Source organism: Mastigoproctus giganteus, chromosome 10, assembly GCF_048544385.1.
Source record: "Mastigoproctus giganteus isolate SK-2022 chromosome 10, ASM4854438v1, whole genome shotgun sequence".
In the NCBI taxonomy this organism is placed as follows: domain Eukaryota; kingdom Metazoa; phylum Arthropoda; class Arachnida; order Uropygi; family Thelyphonidae; genus Mastigoproctus; species Mastigoproctus giganteus.
In genome coordinates this window covers 57540169-57564593 of record NC_143584.1, presented here as the reverse complement: position 1 = coordinate 57564593, position 24425 = coordinate 57540169, and the positions used below count along the sequence as shown (strand labels likewise).

General features: G+C 36.8%; 1 protein-coding gene across 2 annotated transcripts in view; it reads left to right on the top strand.

Moving 5' to 3' along the window:
- CYLD (ubiquitin carboxyl-terminal hydrolase CYLD) overlaps positions 1-24425 on the top strand; it is a 645450-nt gene that overhangs the window by 285298 nt on the left and 335727 nt on the right. For both annotated transcript variants that reach the window (XM_090382243.1, XM_090382244.1), the window contains exon 9: positions 4811-5075. In XM_090382243.1, the coding sequence (XP_090238369.1) occupies positions 4811-5075 (265 nt within the window). The remainder of the gene's footprint in view (positions 1-4810; positions 5076-24425) is intronic.

Here is a 24425-nt window from a genome sequence, read left to right as displayed (position 1 = left end):
CTTGCTATGATAAATTCTAGGGAAAGGATAATGCAGTAGTTTCCCAGCTGGCTTTCTGCATTGCAGTGCTGTAATAACAAAATCTATCTCTAAGCTGTCAGGACAGTGACTGTTCAGATAGCTTGTATCCCCACTCTCTGCCTGTAATGTAGGAGCTGCTGCCCTTATTCAGAGGTATTATATAAAGCACCTTCTTCTAAGTATGTTGCCTTACTGGGCTAATGAGTCAGATCTACCCTGATTCGTGGTTGTCGCAGTATGCAAGCCCCATCACTGCGACAAGGTGAGGATATCACCGAGGGGAGAAACAAACTATATTGTTTTATTACTGTCCCCCTTTTTTTATCTCATTTTTCTGTTAGTTAAAATTTTGCAACAATCAGCAGCCTACAGTCAGGAAACTTGAGCCCAGCAGAATTCTTGAGAAATTACTGACAAAATCACTTCAATAATATTCTATTAAAAAAAAAATCAAGTGCTCTTGATTATAATTTGATGATTGACAGCTGTTTTCTGCCCATGTTTCTGAATTATTAGCAACTGATTCCTATCATTATTATATCTTGTATTCAGGATAAAAATTAGTCACATTGAGTAATTAGTTTTTAAAGCAGGCCAACCAGCGTGTTCTGCATCCATTTCCTATGATAATTCATGTTAATACATTCGCTGCCACCTAAAATTAGGTAGCAAACATGTTAAATTATAGGCGCCTCCGTAGCCAGGTGGGAAGGAGCAGCAGCAGCAGTGCGTAGCACACGCTTCTTGATTAGACCGGGGTTCGAGCCCATCACCACCAAATACGGAAGATGCGGAAAGGTCAGAGAATGACCACCGCATATCCCCGGAGCAATATGGCCTTAGTTGCTAATGCTCCTAAAAAACAAATAACAACAATAAACAATGTTAAATTATAAAGCATATCACAATATTAATTAGGTATGAAAATGGAAAGTAATGAAATTTTATTTACTTGTGAAAATTAGGAGCGGGAGTGCAATAGCCCACACCTCTTTGAATTGACCGGGGTTCAAGCCACTGAATGCTAAATATGGTCGATCTGCCAGCCCGCACTGGACCAGCATGGCAGATTATGGTCCATCTTCCTCAACAAGAATTGTTGAGGAGTCATCCATCCTGCAGTGAATTGATAATGGCTGCAGCTTACCTTTTTTTTTTTTAAGCTTAAGTCATTAGTTAGTGAAGAGTTGTTTAGAATCAAGCTGCTAAGAGAGAGGAGTGTTTATTTATATGGGAAGAAATACTGTTTTCATCTTCATGTGATACTCTAGTGCAGCGTTTACCAAACTGGGTTTTGCGGACCCCTGGGGGGTCTGTAGACCAGTTACAGGGGGACCGCGAAACATTCAGAAGGTATTAAGTATTACTGACAAAATCACTTCAATAATGTTCTATTAAAAAAAAATCAAGTGCTGTTGATTATAATTTGATGATTGACAACTGTTTTCTGCCCATGTTTCTGAATTTTAATAAAAATGTGTGCATTTTCGTAAAAAATATACTTATAGAATCGCAATGAATAGAACATTACTTATTTTTGATACGATTACTATATATAATTGTATACATATTTCAAATTCATATATAGCAAATTGATGATAAATAAAGTTATTATTATATATCTGTATAAAAATAAGAATGCAGTTGAGTTGTTTCACACATAAAATTTTGAATTTTCTTTTTAGACACCCACTGTTTGTATGTGTGTATATATACAGTAAACCCCTGCTATTCGCAGTATCTGTATTCGCGGTTTCGCGTATTCACGGTCGCTGATTTAATATAAAATGAAATGTAAAAAAATGTGAATTTTAAAGCACCGTGAACATTTTCCGCCATAAAAAAAAATGGGCATGGCTAAAATTATCTTTCCTGGTCAAAACAGTGCTTAGTGGGTGGGGGGAGAGGGGGTGACAAAATCACGAGCGTGGATGTTTCTCGCTAATCCTTGTTCAGTATGTGTTATGCGCTTGTCATTGAAGGTTTCGTCGTTTGCTTTTAATTTATATGCTTATAAATTGAATAAATTTATCAATTTATAAATTGATATGCTTAAAAAAGTGATAAATCTACCGTTTTGCAGTGTAAAACAGACTTTTTCGAGTGTGTTAACGGAAGAAAGTGACTTTGTTGTGGACAAGTTCTTTCTAACCCGTACAAAAATATGGCTACGAATAACAAGGGAAATGTGAAAAGATCAAAGAAGGTGATGACATTAGTGAATAAAATTGAGTTATTAGACAATATTTCTAATGGTGAAAGTGTCTCCTCCGTGGCAAAACATAAAATCACTGACTCAACGGTACGATCAATCCAAAAATCTGAAGAAAAAATCCACCGTAGTGTCGGTGAAAACGCTTTAATTGCTTCAAAAATTTGCTCTGTAACTCGTGATGTTAAATTAGAAAAATGGAAAAGGCTTTAAATCTGTGAATAGAAGACCGAACTCAAAATAAAATTCCGTTAAGTTCACTCATCATTCGTGAAAAGACAAAACTCCTTTATCAACACTAGCGAAACTGGTGATAGCACTGGCGCAATACGTTTTTTAGCTAGCAAAGGCGCTGGTTTGAAAGAGTTGTTTGAAATTTCTAATAAATATTACATTTAATATTAAATTGTTTCTTATTTTCATTTCGATGCCATATACTTGCATTTCACTATGTACTGTCTATGTACATAGTCATATTATGAAGGTACATATAATACATACATAGACAAAATTTTAGACTAGTTTTTCTTATATATTTCATACTTTGGAACAGAACTCCTTTATTACTATGGGAGCCATAACTCAGTATTCGCGGCATTTCTCAGGAACGTAACCCCCGCGAATAGCGGGGGTTTACTGTGTGTGTATATATATATATATATAGGGGTCTGTAAACATGTTTTGATTTTTTAAGGGTCTTCAAACTTATTTTGATTTTTTAAAGGGGTCCGTCAATCTCAGTAATTTGGGAACGGCTGCTCTAGTGGCATTAGATAAATACATGAATGAACACATGTTTGTTATCCAGGAAAATTTCTATTGTGAGTTCATAAAATTTGTTTGTTTACATCAGTGGAAAGTCTGGTGGCTACCAAATATAGTTATACTCATATAGTGGAAAAGCAAGCTGCTGAACTTATAATTATATTAGGAGAACCAGTTAGTCATTCAATAGCATTATTCAAATAACAAGTTTTTCACTCTGTGTGTGTGTGTGTGTGTGTGTGTGTGTGTGTGTGTGTGTGTTAATTTTTTGGAGGGTCAGGGGTTACCCAAATCTTAAAAATGGCTGGGTTTTAAACAGCTAGATTTTGGATGCCGTACTTGTATTCTTATGATGTTATTTTTATGGGACTTGTATTTATTTGGTGATACTGTTCTCATTAGGTATATTCATTGTGTATACAATAAAACCTCAAGAATTTGGACTAATAGAGGGATGGGTATCCCAAATTAATGAAAAGTTTGAATTATAGAATTTATAATATATAAATATTTTCAAGTCTCAAGTAAATTTATTCCCAATTCAGCAACATATAAATTTAGATGAAGGATGGACACAAATATGATGGAAAGAAAAAGAAAATTTTTATATTTAGAGCAAAATTGTATATGAGTTAAAATCAAATAGAGCATGAATAGTGCAATATTTTAAGTAATTCAAAATCAGATGTACATGATTTCTTTCCCCAGTCTATTGTCTTTTTTGTAGAAATCTGAAATCTGACTTTTTGAGTAAAAGTCCTGTTGCAGTTCCATTTCATGACATTCTTTGCTTCTCTTAGATATTTTTCATATTCCTCACTTGTAAGAATTTTTCAAATTTAATGAAGTATTAAAGCAGCTTCTGTTATTCTATCATTTAACTATATTTTCTTTACTTTATTTTTTTTTTGTCTTGACTTCTCACTTCGCCTAAGTTTTCTCCCTTTAAAATGCTATTTGCTGTTAGTTTTTTGTCATAAAGTGACGGCAAAAAAAACAGCAACAACATTCATCCTGCATCATTACCTCTTTTATTTCTTCTTTATCTTCTAGCTATGTTCTAGTATCCTCCAAAATTAATATCCTTTCTGCCACTATTCTTTAAAACATTTTGATACTGTTCAGCTTTGATTCTGTCTTACTTAGTGGAAACACAGTCATAGTTTCATGTTTTCTTTGCACTAGTTGTTGCACTCAAGTTTACTTCATTCTAACTTTCAGCCCAATTATAAATAGTATTATAATAATACTATTTATTAATAATAATTATAATAATATATTATAATTTAATAATTATAAATGTTATTATGTTTGATACTAAATACTGTCTTTTCTCCTGTTGTTTTACTCGCTCTGAGAATTGTTAAAAAAAATAATAAATAAAATAAGACACTACTCATTTTCTGCGATACACAACATTTCAGGTGTGTTATACCTGATCCCTAAGTTCTATGAAGGCTTTGGTAATTGAATGGCAAGAAAAGGCATTTGATATAGCCATCTTCTCTTGTTAAAATTTCAATGGAAGGATGTGCAGCTGTGTTATCTGCCCATATCACTGCATTGATATTTACATTTAATTTTTATTTTACAAAGTGATTGCAAAACCATTCTGAAAGAAGTTTGGAATCGAACTATTAAATTCACGTTTAGCTAAAATCTCTTGTCTGCATAAATATAATGCAAACATTAAAGAAGTTTCTGTTGTTGAGGATCCAAGTTAGAGGTTTTACTGTATATGAAATTTTCATATTTATACAGTGAAAGTCTTTAGCATCTAGTATTACATCTCTCATTATATATTTTTCTCAGTGTTTGGAAGTATTGATTGTCCATCAGTGACTGGAGATGTACCTCCATTATCAAGCCCAGAAGAAATGAGATTACTGTATGGCAAAAATCGGGGTATTCAAGGACATCATAACTCTTGTTACCTAGATGCTACCTTATTTGCTATGTTCTCTTGTACTAGTATTTTTGATGCCCTCCTACATAGGCCTAAAACTGAAGGTGATATTGTTGAATATGATGAAGTACAAAGAGTACTGAAAGAAGAAATTGTAAATCCATTAAGAGCGTAAGGTTTAATTTTTGTTATTCTTTCAAATATTGAGTATTTACCTTCAAAATTTTCTATTACAGTGCAACCTCAATATAATGCAGGTGTCAAGTGACAACTTGAATATCCACATTATAACCGAAGCATGTGATAACCAAAAATATTTTACCATTTTTTTCCCCAATGTTTTTTTAATATAAATATACTTTACTAAGTAAACAAATACTTTATTTACTAATGTTTTATGAGTATACAGACTAAAAGACAAAGTATTAATGGTTAATCATTTCCTTTTACAAGTTTGTCAGAACTGATGACAGCATTTTTTCAATACATAATTTTTAATAGTGGTTAGATGCAATACATGAAGATGTTCACTATCACTCTGATGGTCTAACCATGCCATTACCCCATTAATGTTTTCAAGCATTTTGTTAATTTCTAGTGCTCTTTCCTTACATGAGTCATGTACCTTCTGAGTCACTCCTTATGTCACTGGCCTTCTGTTTGTTGATTGTCCCTCCAGTGTTCACAGAGGCTGTGATTTGTTCCTCACTCAGGTAGAGCAACTAGGCTTCTGCTTCTTGTTCTGAAAAATTTTGCTAATTCAAAGTTATTATTAGTGACCTCATCTATTCCTATACATTTTTTCCCAGCAGTTTTCAATTGTTGTTGAACTTACTTTCTCCCAAACTAATCCGGTATTGTATGCAACGTCTTTAGTGTTAATGTTTTCAGAAATTCTAGAACTTGGATAGGCGCCTCCGTAACCAGGTGGGGAGCAGCAGTGCATAGCACACGCTTCTTGATTAGACCGGGGTTTGAGCCCATCACCACCAAATATGGAGGATGCGGAAAGGTCAGGAATGACCACCGCATATTCACGGAGCAATATGGCCTTAGTTGCTAATACTCCTAAAAAACCAAATAACAAACAAACAAACAGAACTTGGATTTCTGAGTTGACAACACCAGCATGTAGTTCACCATGATAGTAGGCTTTGAAGACTCGAGTAATGCCCTAATCTATGGACTGAATTAGTGTAGTTGTGTTTCTTGGCAGAAATGCCATTGATCTTGCCATCTTTTGATTTCAGGGCCTGAAGGATGAGCTGAGCAGTGATCCAACAGTAAAAGATCCTTTTTTTTTTTTTTTTTTCTTCTTCAAGTTTTTTGAAAAGCAAGTGGCATCTCACTGATGGTATGAATTCACTTTCAACCCATGAAACAACATTATCACTCATCTCTGTTGGAACTATTTTCATAAATCACAGGTAGAGATTTCACGTTGATATGCTTAATGTACCAGGAACTTCGAATTTTACCTTACCGAAGCACAATGCCTTTAGCTTGTGATTTCCAGTCTTTTCACACAGTAGCACACTAACTCTCTCTCTCTGTTTATTAGTTTTCATGTCTGCTTTGTTGGGTGCCTTTTTAATATCCAATGACTCGTTGGGGAGAAGTTTATAGTACAGCACTGTTTTGTCACAATTGTACAACTGTTCATCTGTGGCTTCACCATCTTGAATCACATCACACAGAAATTTAGGAAATGCTTCTGCTGCTGTAATGTCACCAAATGCAGAATTGCCTGTAGGACTAACATGGGATATCCTGTGACAAGCTTTATATCTCCAAAGCCACCTTCAGACGCTTTAATTAAATGTGTTGTCATCTCCACCAAGTAGGTTCCGAAATGTTAAGTAACTGTGCTTTCCAAATTACACCATTTATATGTACTCCTTCATTATTTTTCTGTAGAAACCACTAATATAAGTATTGGTCCTCATCACTGTTTTCACAAAGTCTAGTTTTCTTTCTTTGGAGGCCAACTTCCTCTTCTACAGAGTCTATAAATAAATGCAATTTTTCTTCCTCTTTCATCCAACTGTGGCTCATTCCTTCTTGGATTCCACACATGAAATATACCACATTTTGTTTTGCCACTCTTAACTCTTTTAACAATCTAACTTTGCTTCAACTGTATAATTTTTTTTTTTTTGGTGGCCTTTACTTCAGTCCTACTGATAAACCATATAATTTTTCTCTGATGCCATAGAATGTAATTTGTTTTGAGATAAGTAAATCCAAACCAAACTGTTCAATCTGTTATAGTGCCGAAGTGAAGTCATGTAATTTCTTCATAAATCACTTGTCACTTTGTATATTTTTGTCTAATTTAGTCCTTAGCAGTTTTTTGCTATCCTAAGTGTAACTTATAGTCGAAGAAAGAATGTCACATGCTGTTATTTACTAAAATATACTTTGTAACTAATGTAATGCACTTGATGATTGATAGCCATATTCCCTCCAGGGGTCGCAGTTTGTAATTAGCATTCCTCTGATATAATCTTTTATTGCATCTCTGGTTGAGGGGATAAACTGGGTGTCTACAGTAATTAGTCTGTGATGAGTCTTTTGTTTACAAAAATTACTCTGCATTGAAGAAGGCAATATATTGAAGCAAATATACAGCCAGTTTTTAGCTAATTTTCCTCTCTTCGAAATATAGTAGTAGGATGTAAAGTACATATGAGTGTGTACAGTATTCACTTTTTCCAGTTTGCAGTATGAAATTGCTAGTTCTTTGAATGCACTAGTTTTTTCGTATTTCATTTTGGGGCACATGATCATACATGCAGTATATCCGAAACTGTGTTACAAAGAGGCATTATATCGAGATTGCACAATATGTGTCTGGTCAGTTAAAATAAGAGTAAAATTTGATGCATATGATAAATTTGCATATTTATCATCTGCATCATTACATTTTGTATTACTGTATAATTATTAATTTATTTTTTTTGAAACTTCAAACTTAAATTTCATTTTATATTTATACTAAATATCATCCCAGAAAATCTGTGTCATAAACCTTTATAACCTACTTTTCCATAACTTAGACCATTAATTCATTTAAAAACTTAACTCTCTAATAGAAAATAGCATGGAAAAAAAAAAAAAAAATCCCCCCTCCTCAATTTTCAGTACATTTTTACTGAACAGTGCTGCTGACCTACTACAATTGACAATAATATATAATCAGAAATAAAGACACCAATAAAGTATTTATGTTCCTAATTTAAAATTATAATTGGTATAATTTTACTGGAAAATACAGAAAAATGACAATGAATAAGTGAAGTGAAATGGGGGAGGGAATACCAGTCATATACATTGTTCCCAGGAAGTGCTGGATTAAGACACAGGCTAGCAGGGCCCTTGCCTGGGGCACCATTCTTTAAGGGGCACCAAATTTTATAAATTATGAAGAAAAATATATATATATCCTTAGTAAAGGGGGCACCGAAAAATCTTTCTGTTGAGGCGTGAAAAGACCTTGGTCTGGCACTGTTCCCGGGTTGTCATCCCTGCGAAATTTTGACTGAACTTAACTCTGCTTATTTTTAGTGATCAGATGAGTATTGTTTGTCATATTCAGCCAAGTATGTAGTTAGTGGATAACAAATTTGCTTGCAAAAGGGACTATTTGCAAATAGTCCCTAATTACCAAAATGTCTAGTGATTTAATTAACCTATGTATGTATGTATGTTCATATTGTGTACTATCAGTCTTTGCTGTTGTTACTTTAACTCTTTAACCTCTCCAGCTTGGTCATGAATTACCACTACCTCTGCTTCCTCATAGAAGGTCTTCTAGGACAAAAAAAAAAGCAAATGGATTCTAGAATGTATAACCCAGTTATGATCAAACAACCACTTCTAAACATTCAAAGACATGACAAAACAGACACGAACATTATACAGCTTCTTATCTCCCATTTACTGCATACTGCCTGTGACTGATTTATTGTCCCTCAATTTGGACACCTCTGTGGGATGGGGACCTTCCAGTGCTACTGGTCTTCGATTTTAGCATCACTGAGATGAAACACTCGTAATCTTGGTTCCCAGGCTACCACTCTAAGAATCTAGTGTGTTTTGACGTGCACTGTGATCCATGGAAACTCAGAAAGGGAGATCCTGGTGATCGAGAGAGACAGCTTTAACACACTACATTGGTCTCTGCTTTGACATAAACCTTCTAAGTACACATTACTTAGAAGTAACACAGTGCTTAGAAGGTGTACCGTGTACTCATATCACAACTTGTTGATGGTCTCTTCTTCGGTGGAGCCTTTCTCACATGACATTCTCAACCTTGTGTTGTTTAGTATTAGTATTAGCAATGGCCACATGGCTGGTGCAGCATAAGCCTATGGCTTATGCTGCACCAGCCAAAAAAATAAAAATAAAATAAAATAATAATAAAAATAATAAAATAACAAATAAAATTAAATAAATAAATAAAATAATAATAAGAAAATTTAAAAATATATATATATAATAATAATTAATAAATAAGAGAAAATGGACAACCTAAGCATTTCCCTCCTCCTGTTGGTAATTATCCAGCTGACCTTTGAATTTCCCTAAATTCTCAGCCTCTACAACCCATATAGGTAACTTATTCCAGTAATTTATAACTCGCTAGCTAAAATAAAACTTGATGCAATCTAGTCTAAACAACTCCCCCTGTAACTTGAAATTATGGCCCCTAGGTCTAGAATCATTTATAACCGTAAAAATTTCGTCCTTATTCATTTTGCTTATGCCTCTCAGAGCCTTAAATACCTCAATCAAGTCTCCTCTAAGGTCCCTAGTTTCCAAGCTTTGCAACCTACATATTCGAAATCTTTCCTCATATGGACGACCTTTTGTCGATTTCACCAGGCAAGTTACCTGTCTCTGGACCCTTTCAAGAAGAACAATGTCTGTTTTTAGGTGCGGTCTCCATACCTGGACACAGTATTTCAAGTGTGATCTAACAATAGCCTTATATAATGAGATTATGACGTCTTTATCTCTACTAGCGATTGTTCGATAAATCATCGATAAGACACCATGGGCCTTCCTTGCAACCTGTCTACAGTGCTCAGAGAACTTCATGTTTGACCGTATCGCGACACAAAGTTCCTTCCCTCCACTACTGGCTTTAGTTCAACTCTGCCAAGAGTATAAGTTATTTTGGGGTTACTGTTCCCCAGGTGCAATACCTTACACTTTGCTGGATTAAAGCATAGCTGCCATTTTTCTAACCATCCCTGAAATCTATCAGGTCATTCTGAAGAAGCTCTGCTTGGTGGCAATCATTATCTACTCTACCAATCTTACCATCATCTGAAAATTTAGACATCATGCCCTCTATCCCTTCATTAATGTCATTTATGAAAATCAAAAACAACAGTGGTCCTAATACTGATCCCTGGGAAACCCCACTTCTTACATCAACCCAATCTGAGGAATAACCATTTAGCATAACCCTCTGCCTCCTGCCCTGAAGCCATCCAGCTATCCATCTAAGGATTTTTCCCTGTGATTCCAGCCTATAAAATAACTGCTCATGTGGAACTGAGTCTAATGCTTTGCTGAAATCCAAATAAACAATGTTGAAATTATTCCCAAAGTCCAGCTGTTGAGTGACCCCATCAAAATAGTTAACCAGAGCAGTTAAAAATGATTTTCCCTTTACAAAACCATGCTGAGTATCCTTCAGAATTCAATTTCTATCTAAATGATCCTGAATTCCAACTTTGATCATTGTCTCCATGATTTTCCCTACTACTGAAGTTAGACTAACTGGTTTGACATTACAAGAATGCAAAATGGATGAACTGCGAGATTGCTTTTCTTTTTTTCCCTCGGTCAGATTACTGCTTTAAATCTTGTAATGTCAACATTTGCCCAGATCTTGACAGATGAATTATTCTTTTAGGGATGAAATCCTTTATTCCACACTTCACCTTAAAATCTCATCCTTTATCTAAACCTTAGTTTTACAATAAATGAACTAAGGGGGTTTTAGATAAGAATGTTGCATATTGAAATTGGCTAGTATCCAAATCTCCAGGTTCATTTTCTACAACCACTAAAGCTTGCAACAGTTGTAAACCAGTTATTAATCAGTCAAAATAGGCTAAGTTTTGAACAGGCTAAGAGTAAAAAATGTGATTCTTGTCCAAACAGTAGTCTAGCATTCTAGTTTCCTGCTAACATTATGGTTGCAGCTTTTGACCATCGGTACTCCTACCTCTGTTAAAACCTAATAGTTCTATTCCCACCTCAGGTAAAGATAAAGCTGACCTGCAAGCATCCTAATTTTCTTCTAAATCATGTATTGAAGATTTTGGTAATCCACCTCCGATCATTCAGTGGTTCTTGTGGTCTTCCTTCAAAAGGATGTCAAAAGAATTTTTAACAGTCTTGATGTCAAGAAAGTGCCAAGTCCTGATGGTATTTCTCTACTTGTTCTCAAAACCTGTGCTCTTCAGTTTATTTCTATTCTGTGATGCCTTTTTACACTATCTTATTCCACCTGTGTTTTCCCTTCTGCTTAGAAATTTTTTAATTATTTGTTAATGACATGAACAAATTAATTGTTAATTACACTAATGACAGTACACTACTGCAACAGGATCTATAAAAGTTGAGCAGAGGGGCTGAGAGGTGGCAACTGATGTATAACACTGACAAATGTAAAGTACTGCATCTGGGTAGCAGTAACCCCAGAGTAACATATCAACTGTATGGTACTACACTCAAGGTGGTAAGAGAATGAAAAAGACCTGGGGGTAATTGTGCAGTCAGATATGAAGTTTTTTGAGCAGTGCAGACAGTCTGCAAGAGTAGCTCATTGTGTCTTGTCAAGGATATACAGGAATTTTTCTAGCAGGGATAAGGCAGTGATTATCCCCTTGTATAAGGCAATGGTCAGGCCATACATTGAGTGCTGTATACAGGTCTGGAGGCCTCATTTTAGGAAGGATGGAGCTACCACAACTAGTTTAGAGAAGGGCAAGAAGACTGGCTAATGGAACAAAGGGTGGTCTTACAAAGAAAGGCTTAAGTTCTGCAAATTGCAGTGTCTGGAGACTAAGAACCTGCAAGATAATCTGTTGAAGTGTATAAGGCCTTGAATAGTTTGAGCAAGCTCAATGTTGATGGGATTCTTCCTCTTGCCCAGATAGTTGCCTGAGGGATATAAATTCAAATTGAGGAAAGACAGTTGTAGAACAGATGTACAGAAATTTGCCTTTAGCCAGTGGGTGGTTGATTGCTGGAACAAGCTTAGCTCTGTCGTGTAGAAGTTGACAGCTAAAATAAATTTAAAGCAGATCTAGACAAACATTTGGAGTGAATGGATGGGTGAAATGGGAAAGGTTTTTTTTTTTTTTTTTGCTGATGCTTTATAAGCTTGCTTTCTTGCATCATATGCCTTTCCTAATGCTAATTTGCTCATATCCAGCCAGTTCCTAGAAAGGGTGACAAATCCCTCTCATCCAGTTATCACCACATTGCACTCACTTCTACTCTTTCTAAACCAATAGAGAAATCAGTTAACTGCTTAAACTATCTAGAAATTTTCCATCGTATCAGTGATTGCCAGTATGGATTCTGTCAATGTTGATCCGCTGGTGATGTACTGGCTTGTGGTACCCATCTATGAAAAATTCAATGGAAAAGTTTTGTGAAACTCCAGCAGTTGCTCTTGACATTCAAAGGCTTTTGATTTTATTTGTCATATAGGTCTTTTAAATGAGCTTGCATCTTATGATTTGCCAATTGTTGTTTTGTAATTAGGTATCAAGTTCTTTCTCTCTCTCACTGCTGACTGTGGGTGATGGTAGATGTTTTTGTCTTCTAACTTCTCCACTAATTCTGGTGTTCCCCAAAGCTCAGTTCTCCCACTCTTTTCCCCTTGTATATTATTAATGACCTTCTTCCATTGACTGGTAATCCTATCTATAGTTTTGCTGACAATAGCACATTGCATTCCACTTTCCAGTTTGAGAAACCCTGCCCTGCAGCTTCAGCTTTTCAAATATACACTACCAATTCCCTAAATGCTGATCTCCAGGCAATTATCTAGTGTGGTAAGGATAACTTAGTTAATTTCAATCCTTTTAAAACTCTGTCTTGTCTTATATCTCACAAAATGGGTTCTTCAGTTCCTTTGCTTATCTTCAATGATTTCTTGTCAAGATACACTTCTATTAGGGATTACTCTTACTTTTAATATCTCCTGGTATAAGCATCTCACAAATATTGCTTGCTTTGCATCTAAAAAACTGGATTTTCTCTTTTGCTTTTGGAGTTACTTCTTTCAAAGAGCATCTCACTCTATAGAACTTGCAAATCCGTTCTACCAATAGTACTGTTCCCATATATGGGGCAACGGCCCCAAATCTCTCATAGGCTTCTAGATTCTTGTGAAAAGAGAGCAGTTAGGTTAATTATTGACCCATCTCTAACAAAGTCTCTCTCTCTCTCCTCTCTCTCTCTCTGTATAATAGATGTTCTGTTTCTGCTGCATGTCTTTTCTATAGATAATTCCATAGCACTGTTCTTCTGAAGTGGCTTCTACACTCTCTCTCCCAAACGAGTCCGAACGCGTGCCCAAACCTGTCAGCATCCTTTTACTGTTCAACTTCAAATTCACAGAATGAACATTTTTTCTTCCGCATTTATTCCTTCAACTTCCATTTTCTGGAACAACCTCCCTTCATACATATTTCCTGAAAATTACAGTCTACTGAAATTTAAATGTGATGTCAGCAAGTGCCTACTTCCTTCTTCTTATCCTTCAACTCATGCATGGTACTAAGTACTACATGTTCAAATATTTCTTGTGCTTGGGGTTTTCTTAAAAAAATAAATAAATACAAATAGAGTAGAAGAAGAAGGAGATGGCTTGCCCATGATCAATTGTCAAGCAGATGTGGCTGCAAGTGTCAGCTGTGGCAATGCCATACCCCAACCCCTATAGTCCAACAGACATGGTTAAGACTAGTGGCAGTGCAAGTATGGTCTTTGGAATGAGCTAGATCTCATTTTAAGATTTCTTTATTTGATGTGCAAAGAAAAGTTCCTACTGTTGCTGTGAAAGTGAAAATAGATTAATGTGATATATTGTAAACTAAAGTGCTAGAAATATTTATGGAGAATAAGTTGTTAAAAGATCATCTCGAGATTGAGCAACGCCAATAGTTGAGATAAGTTGCTGCTGTTGTGTAGGAGAAAAAAATGATGTGTAGTAAAGACTGTAGGTGATAAGTATATGACATACTGTTAGTGTTATTGAAATGAGAAACATAACCATTAGAGACAAAGGGAATTTTTGTTGGGACTAAGAATGATAATGATGTTTTTAAGATTGAACAGTGTGTGGAGATGCATGAACTTGGAATGATATTTACTGGTCCTAAAACTGTAACCTCCAAAGTTATTGTATTTGATGTTGAATTTAATATGCAGCAACAAGAAGTTATGAAAACATTTGTGGTTTAAAAATTTTATGGATATTCTGAAAACAATATCAAAGAGAAAAAAATATAGGTTGTTACCATAAATAAATGAAGAGAAAAAGATTCAAATAATTAGATAGTAGAAATTAAGTCCTCCATTATGGCAAAGAATAAAAAAAAAAAAAAAACAAAAAACCAGAGATAGATTATATATTAAATTCTCTCTGTAACACAGTAATTTAAGTATATGAATTTTGGGCACATTGCATGGTTATGAAGAACATGGTGCTTATACAACACAGTTTTGCTCTAACATGGTTAGAGAATTGCCACAAACCTCCACACAACTGCTCACTAGAGCAGTTGTGTGGAGAAAACTCTGTATTATGTTGGATGTAATTTTTCAATATTTCCATTCTTTTTTGTGAATCCCCACTGTTGAGTTGCTAGTCATTATGTAGAAAAAATATTGGGAAACCCCTGTGTTAGGGGTTCCCAACAAAATAAAATAAAAATAGGTTCTGTGCTATTGAACTTCTGCTTGTTTGAGACTATAAAAAATTGACTTCAAAGTGTGCTGTTCATGACTTTTAAGGTTTTTGTGAGGTTATTTTGTTTTTTATTCATCATTTATAAAATTTTTCCTGGTGTGTATTACTAAAATTTGTTCTTAAGAACTGTATTGGAATAATTTCTTTGTTGTGAATTAAATTCAAGCCCTAAATTATGCCTAAGAAAAGTAAAAAAAAAAGCACCACTCAAAAGAAACGTTATTTCTCTAAAATCAAAGATACAAATTTTTGATTGTCTTAAAAAGGAGAGGGGGGGGGGGAAGGTATCATACATTGCAAAAAATTTAGATTTAAATGAAGCAACAATCCAGAAATTGAAGTTCTAGAAAATTGACAGAAAATTGGAACTGCTGTTACTGCAGGATCTTTCATTTCCTCAAATATGACAGCTTGTCCCCAAGCGCCAATAATTGAGAAAATGGAAAAAGCACTCAGTATTTGGATTAACAATAGTAGCAACAGATCCCATTAGATGGCAATGTAATTAATCATCATCATCATCAGCCATTTTCAATCCACTGCAGGATGAAGGCCTCTCCAGCAACTTTCCAGTTTCTTCTGTTTTGAGCACTGGCCATCCATTTACTCATGAATTTCATCTATCCATCTCCGCCTTTGTCTTCCAGGTTTTCTTCTAGCTCCTCTTGGGTACCATTCTGTTATTTTCATAGTCCATCTGTCATCATGTCTTCGAGCTATGTGTCCTGCCCAAGACCATTTTAGTTCTTTAGTTTTGATAAGAATGTCCTTTACTTGAGTTTGCTGCCTAAACCATGTGTTTCTCTTCTTATCTAACAGTCTGATTCCCAATATAATTCGTTCCATTCTTCGCTGTGTAGTTCTTAGCTTCTCTTCCATTCTTTTGGTGAGTGCCCAATTTCACTTCCATAAGTCATGGTGGGGAGTATACATTGATTCATTATTTTACGTTTCAGACAAACTGGGATATTGCTCTTCAGTATGTGACTATATTTCCTGAATGCTATCCATCCAAAATTTATTCTTCTCTTGACTTCCAGCCATTTATCATTATTACAGCTAATAACTCGTCCCAGATAAGTATATGACTCCACCTTTTCAATTACTGCTCCTTCAATCATTATTTCCCTTTCTGTGGCATACTTGTTCATCATTACTTTTGTTTTAGCCATATTCATCTTTAGTCCAAAATCCTTACTAACTGTGCATAACTGATTAAGATTTTCCTCTAATTCTTTGGGATCGTGGCTTATGACCACAATGTCATCTGCAAATCGTAAATGGTTTAGGTACTCTCCGTTCACATTGACTCCTTTCTGCGACCAGTCTAATCTTCTGAAAGCTTCCTCAAGGGCAGCAGTAAACAGCTTTGGAGATATTGTGTCTCCTTGTCGACCTCCTTTCTCGAATTTAAATTTGCTACTGTCTTTGTCTAGTCTAATAAAGGATGTAGCACTCTCATATATTTTCTTCAAAATCATAATATATGGAGTATCTATGCCTTGTCTTTCCAGTGCCCGAAACATTGCCTTATGCTGTATGGAGTCAAATGCCTTTTCGTAATCCACAAATGCCAGTCATAATGGTGTTTTATATTCATTTGCTTTCTCCATTAGCTGTGATATTGATCCATAAAGATATTGATCCGTGAAGGTGATCCATAGTTGAGAATCCTGTCCTAAAGCCAGCTTGCTCTTTCGGTTGATTCTCATCAAGTATTCTTTCTAATCTGTTAGTAATGACCCTTGTGAACAACTTGTAGATATGGGATAACAAGCTAATTGGTCTATAATTTCCAATTTCTGATTTATCTCCTTTCTTATGCAGCAAAACTATGATTGCATTATTCCACTGCTTAGGCATCACACCTTTTCTAATGCACTTTGTGAAGAGCCTTGCGAGTTTTTGTGTTATGTCTCTTCCTCCCAATTTTAACAACTCTACAGTAACTTCATCTTCCCCTGGGGCTTTCCAATTCTTCATTTTCTTCAATGCATGTTCTACCTCATCAGGAAGAATATCGGGTATGTCGTATGTGTTGCTACTTTGCAATCCATCTTCCCCACTGCTGGTATCCTTCCCTTGCTCCTCGTATAATTCTCTATAGTAGTCTTCTGCTATTTGAATTATGCCTTCTCTGCTGTTTATAAGTACACCATCGCTATTCTTCAGTTTCAGTATCATTTGTCTTTCTGTATTACTGCTCATGGCTGCTGATTTAAATCCTTTGTTTTCCCTTAATGCTTGTTCTACTTTTCTTGTGTTAAATCTTCTTATGTCCTCTCTGAGTCTCTTTCTAATGGCTTTGCATAACTCAATATACTCAATTTTCTCCCTGTCAGTGTTTTTCTTGCTCTTCATTTGTCGTCTTGGGTTCATCATGACAAGTGTTTCTTGACTAATTTTTTCTTCTTTGGATTTCTGTTTCCCTATAGGTTTCTTGGGCTTTATCACTTTCAGAAAGTTGTAATATTCCTCGTCGATATCTTGGTCCTGAGCAGTCTGCAGAAGCTCAAACTTGTTCTTAAGTTCCAGTACATACTGCTTTTTCTCCTCCTCTGTTATTTTAAAGACCTTTGTATTATTTACTCAAGTCAGTTTTTTCCTTTCCTACATCTATATCAAGTGTACATCTTACCATTCTGTGATCACTTCCAACATTTACCTTATTCAGGACGGTAACATCATTCACAATATATCTTCTGTTAGTGAGGATGAAGTCGATTTCATTAGTTGTTAATCCATTTGGACTCTTCCATGTCCACTTTCTGTTCACCCTTTTCTTGAAAAAAGTGTTCATTACTGACATTCCTTGAGATTCTGCAAATTCCACAAGTCTTTCACCTCTTTTATTTCTTTCACCAATTCCAAAATTTCCTATAGTTCCTCTTTCTGCGCTGTTTTGCCTTTTTCCAACCTTAGCATTGAAGTATCCCATAATAATAGTGTAGTGGGTTTTCTGCTCATCTAGAAGACTCTCAATTTCAGTGTACATTTCTTCAACCTCTTCATCATCATGGCTCGATGTTGGTGCATAAATCATTATAATCTTTAGCTTGTACCTCTTAGAAATCTTGAGTATTAGTCTTGACACGCTTGGTGATGTACTTTTGAATTCCAAAATGGTGTTTTTAAAATCTTTATGGATCAGAAACCCAACTCCACCTTCACTCTTTTCACTGTTTCCATTGGTGTACAGCAGATTTCCACTTGATAAACTTATAAGTGATTCATTTCTTCTTCTTGTTTCAGCCAAACCGATGATATTCCAATTCACATTTTCTAATTCCTTTTCCAGCTATAATATCCTGTTTTCACCGATGAGTGATCGTACGTTATAACAGGCCAAGTTCAATTTCCGTGCATGGCAGCCTGGTCATACCCAGAGATTCTTAGCACCCTCTGCTTCCACTCTGATCCTCTCGCTGCCGTAAGAGGGAGAGTGAAAGCTGCTGGGGACTGAGGGCCATTTGTATTGTTGTGCTCTCATTGCTGGAGGGTTTGGTCTTTTCCTCTTCACGCTGACCAGGCGTCTTGAAGAGAACCACTCTACACGTTCGTTGCCACCTAAGTGACGTAACAGGGCTTACCATCGAGAAGGTGTGCACGAGTGGATTTTAGGGAGGCAGGCCAACCGGACTTCTCCTAAATCTTCTGTAATAGAGAGATATTGGATCCATCAGTGTTTTAGGCTGAGTGTCTGATAGCACACAGGATACATGTTCCCCTCTAAGCCCCATGTAATTAATCAAAAGGCACTAAAAATTTATAACCATTTAAAAGAAAATGGAGAATCTTCTAGTAACCCATAGTTTGTTGCCAGTAAAGGTTGGGTTATGCGATTTAAAAACTGTTTCTCATTACATAACATAAGAATTCAAGGGGAGAGTGCATTGGCTGATAATGAAGCTGCCAAGAATTATGCACAGAAATTAAAACAAATTACTGAAGAGAACAGATACACACTACTTCAAGTTTTCAATGCTGAGACAGAACTTTGGTGAGAAAAAAATGCCCAACAGAATGTTTATTTCAAAAAAAGAGAAGATTGCACCAGATTTTAAGGCATCAAAAGATCGTGTAATGTTATTTATGTGCAGTAACGCATCAGAAGATAACATGATAAAACATATGCTAGTTTATAGATCCTCTAATTCTCATGCAATGGAGGGTTTAAATAAAAACACATTACTGGTATATCGGAAAGCACGTAAAAAATATTGAGTAACTGCTGATTTATTTAAAGAATGGTTTCTAAATTGTTTTGTGCCAGCTGTGGAAAACTATTTAAAGGGGAAAAATATAGATTTCAAAGTGTTATTATTATTGGATAATGCACCAGGCCATCCAAAAGATTTAAGTCATCCAAATGTTCCTACCACCTAATACAATTTCTTTAATTCAGCCATTAGATCAAGGCATTATATCTACCTTTAAAACTTATTACATCAGAAAATCATTAAAATTGATTTTGGAAAAAAAATTCATTCCAAATCTATTAAAGTGATGGAGGCACGGAAACATTTTTCAGTTGTGGACCTTATCGAAATCATAACTTTATCATTCAAAGAAGTAAAACTGTCAACATTAAATGCATGTTGGTAAAATGTATGGCCAGAGTCAGTTCGTTCAGGAAATATGGTCGAACCAGCAGAAAATGGAATTGGTGCGATAGTAGAAATTGCTAAGTCGGTAGGAGGGGAAGGTTTTAATGATATGACTTCTAAAGACATTCAAGAATTACTTGTAGAAAGAGAGGCTGGTGAAGCGGATTTGGTAGAAATGGCATCGGAGGCAAACCAAATCAATTCAAAAGATGATAGCGCAAATGAAAATTTTGAAGTTCCAAATTTTACAGAAAAAAGCATATGGGAAAGCATCAGCTTAGCCGCGCAATTAAAATCTTTTATTTTTTGAATGCAGTTCCTTTGGCAGAAAAGAGCACAGAAAGGAGCTTCAAACACTTTCAAAGATCTTTCAAGCAAAAGCAAACAAACCCAGATTACTGATTTTTTAAAGAGAGCAGAAGATGCACGAAATCTAGATGCTGCAAAATAAAGTTCAGATAGTGAAGATATTCTGCAACAGAGAAAACGTTCTCATTTAATTGTGCTTAGCAGTGATGAAGAGGAAGGAAATTAAATGAACGCATGTTATCTGGCATATATGTATCACAGTTTTTAAGATAATAAAACAGGCCTACGTGCTCTGGATTCATAATGCGAAAATTTATTTTTATTTTGTTACACAGAGCATTAATAAAACTACAATAGATAAATTAGCTTTTGGCTGGGTGGCAGCCTTCATCGGATTAAAATACTTGAATGGCAGTTGGAATAGAGATGCACTACCAGGATGGTGCGTGAGGTACGTGGTTAATTGTTTGTTGATGTTTGTGGCTGTGACGTATGGTGGTGACGTGGCCAGCGTTTGTCTATAGATAGAATTACTGACTCTGTGAGTTTTTAAGATGTTTGTCCAGTTATTACCATTTTTAATAAAAATTAAGTTTCCAATAGTTATAAAAAAAATGGTACATTTTTATTATATTAGTTTTTGGAACATAGCCTCCCCTTTTTGTACTGTTTCTTAGTCATGTATAACACTGTTTCGCACTACACGAAATTATAGGAACTTAATTACAGTGTTATATGAGGGTTACCTGTACTATAGGGTCTAATTCCTTTTGTGTTTGGAGTTTTTATAACACACACACACAAAACCCCTCCTTATTCCTGCTGGCAAAATTCCTGTATATCATTGAAAAAACCTGATGAGCTGGTCTAACACCCATCTGCACTGCTTCAAAAGACTTCATTCTAACTGCCAATTATCCCCAGTTTTTTTTTTTTTTTTTTTTTTGTGCTCTATTCTCCCGATTATAGTAGTAGTAGTGGCACGTGATGCAAGAAAGCAAGTGTAGGAGCTTATGCAGCATCAGCCAAAAAAAAAAACAAAAAACAACACACCAATCCCTCCAAATGCCTGTCCAGTTCCTCCTTAAATTTATTTAACCTATCAACTTCCACAACGACAGATGGAAGTTTGTTCCAGCAATTAACCACCCGCTGGCTAAAGGCAAATTTCCGCACATCTATTCTACATCTGTCCTTTCTTAATTTGAACTTATGTCCCCGTAGGTTCATAATCTGAACAAGTGGAAAGATCCCATCAGAATTCAGCGTGCTCAACCCATTCAAGGCCTTATAGACCTCAATCAGATCACTGCGCAGGTGCCTAGTCTCCAGCCACTGCAATTTGCAGAACTTAAGCCTCTCTTGGTAAGAGGATCCTTTCATTCCCCTCACCAATCGTGTTGCTTTTCTCTGTACATGCTCAAGCAAATCTACATCCTTCCTAAAATGAGGCCTCCAGACCTGTACGCAGTACTCAAGGCGTGGCCTGACCATTGCCTTATACAAAGGGACAATCACCTCCTTTTCCCTGCTAGCAAAATTCCTATATATCATTGACAAAACCCCATGACCTGCCCTAGCCGCCTGTCTGCATTGCTCAGAAAAATTCATATCTGACTGCACAATTACTCCCAGGTCTTTTTCATTTTCTACCACCTTAAGTGTAGTACCACACAGTTGGTACGTTTCTCTGGGGTTACTTCTACCCATATGCAGTACTTTGCATTTGTCAAGGTTAAACTTCAGTTGCCACTTCTTAGCCCATCTTCCCAAATTATCTAGATCCTGTTGAAGTAGCACACTGCCATTACTGTCATTAACAACCCTGCCAACCTTTGTGTCATCTGCAAACTTCGACATTAAGCCTGATATACCTTCATCAATATCATTGATAAATACACAAAACAACAGTGGACCCAACACCGAACCCTGTGGGACTCCACTAATAACATTAGTCCACGAAGAGCAGCACCCATTGATTACCACCCTCTGTCTCTTCCCACTTAACCATCCTTTTATCCATTGTAGCAACTTACCCTTAATACCATTCTGCTCCAATTTGTACAGTAGTCTTCCATGCGCAACAGTGTCAAAAGCTTTCCTGAAATATAGTATATGATATCAAAATTATTTTTTGCATCCAGATCCTTTGTGACCACATCATAATAACCAATCAAATTTGTCACACAAGACTTTCCCTTAACAAACCCATGCTGTGTCTGAATTATTGCTGCAGTCTTGTCTAGATGATCCTGCAATGCATCTTTAACCAGTGACTCATTATTTTACCCGGAACAGAAGTTAAACTAACTGGTCTGTAATTACTCGTGTCACCCTTCGATCCACCTTTGTGAATTGGGGATACATTTGCACATCTCCAGTCCGTGGGAACCTCCCCTGAGTCCAAGGATGCTCTCATAATTATGGCTAAGGGTTTGCTTAGTTGCTTTGCCGCCTCCTTTAAAATAACTGGATAGATCCCATCCACCCCAGGTGCCTTTCTTATGTTTAACTTCAACAATTTCTTCTCCACTTTGCTCTCAGTTATTACAAAATCATTAAGCACACTGCTGCAATTTGATAACCTTCTTCCATTTTCAAACTGTAATAATTCCTCACGTGTGAATGTAGATGCAAAATACTCATTCAGTTTGTTTGCTATCTGAGCAGGATCATCAACAGTCGAACCATCGATGTCAAGTGGACCAATCATATTCATCCCCTTCCTTTTAGAGTTTATATAAGTAAAGAAATCCTTGCTGTTTTTCTTAGCATCTTTTGCCAAAGATTTCTCGTAATCCGCCTTCGCCTGCCGAACCTCCTTTGTGACCTGATTACAGACTAGCTTATATCTGCCACAGGCTTCTGCGTCGCCTGATAATTTATATGCATCCCATGCATTTTTCTTCTCTGTCACGAGTCTCATTAGTTCATTTGATAACCATTTAGGCCTAAACCTTAAACAATATTTCTTAATAGGTATGAAACTTTTAGTAGCTTCCACGATTAATTCCTTGAATGCTTCCCACTTAGAATTTACTGTTTGTAACATCGTCAGTTGATCCCACTGTACAGAATTTAAAAACTGTCTGAGACCACTGTACTCCGCTTTACGGAAGCAAAAACCCTTTCCTTTACCCCTGATGGTAGTTACCTCTTTGAGTAAATCCCACTTCAGCACACTGTGATCACTGCCACCTAGTGGTTCCTTTACCTGCAAATTCTTAATACACGAATGATCACTGCTGATGACCTGATCAAGAGTGTTACTTTCTCTGGTTGCCTCTCGAACATGCTGCTGCAGAAAACAATCATCCAATAAATCCACAAAAGTCTGACTAGTGTGTGAGTGACCAGTCACTCACACACTAGCCACAAGTTCCAGTCAGTATCTGGGAAGTTATATTAAAGGAGGCAGCAAAGGAAGTAAGCAAACCCTTAGCCATAATTATGAGAGCTTCCTTGGACTCAGGGGAGGTACCCATAGACTGGAAATGTGCAAATGTGGCCCCAATTCACAAAGGAGGATCAAGGGCTGATGCGGGTGATTATAGACCTGTGAGCTTAACTTCTGTTCCGGGAAAATTAATGGAGGCACTGGTTAGAGAAGCACTGCGGGATCATTTGGACAGGACTTCAGTTGTGGCTCGGGCGCAGCATGGTTTTGTTGAGGGGAGGTCTTGCCTGACCAACTTGATTGGATATTGTGATGCGGTCGCAGAAGAACTGGATGCAGGGAATAACTTTGATATTATATTGATATTATATACTTGGATCTTACAAAGGCTTTTGATACTGTTATGCATGGGGGACTGCTGCGCAGGTTGGAGCAGTGTGGCATTGGAGGCAAGTTGCTGCTGTGGATGGAGGGGTGGTTGAGGGGGAGAGGACGGAGAGTGGTGGTCGGTGGACTGGTGTTATTGGTGGAGTCCCTCGGGGCTCGGTGTTGGGTCCATTATTGTTTTCTGTGTTTGTGGATGATATTGGTGGTGGTATATCAGGCTTGATGTCCAAGTTTGCGGATGATACAAGGGTTGGCAGGGTTGTCGAGGACACTACTGACACTATGCTGCTGCAACAGGATCTGGAAGGGTTGAGCGGATGGGCTGAGAGGTGGCAAATGAAGTTTGACATTGACAAATGCAAGGTACTGCACATGGGAAACAGCAACCCCAGAGCAACGTATCAACTCTGTGGTGCTACACTGACAGTGGTGGAGAATGGAAGGGACTTGGGGGTGGTTGTGCGGGCAGATATGGAGTTCTCTGAACGGTGCAGACGGGCTGCAAGAGTGGCTCGTGGAGTGTTGTCAATGATATACAGGAGTTTTTCCAGCAGGGATGGGGAGGTGATTATTCCATTGTATGGGGCAATGGTCGGGCCACACCTGGAGTGCTGTGTGCAGGTCTGGAGGCCTCATTTCAGGAAGGATGTAGAGCTCCTGGAACGAGTGCAGAGAAGGGCAGCGGGATTGGTGAGTGGAACAGGGGGGTGCTCTTGCGAGGAAAGGCTTAGGTTTTGCAAATTGCAGTGTCTGGAGGCTGGGCACCAGCGAGGTGGTCTGATAGAGGTGTATAGGGCCTTGAATGGTTT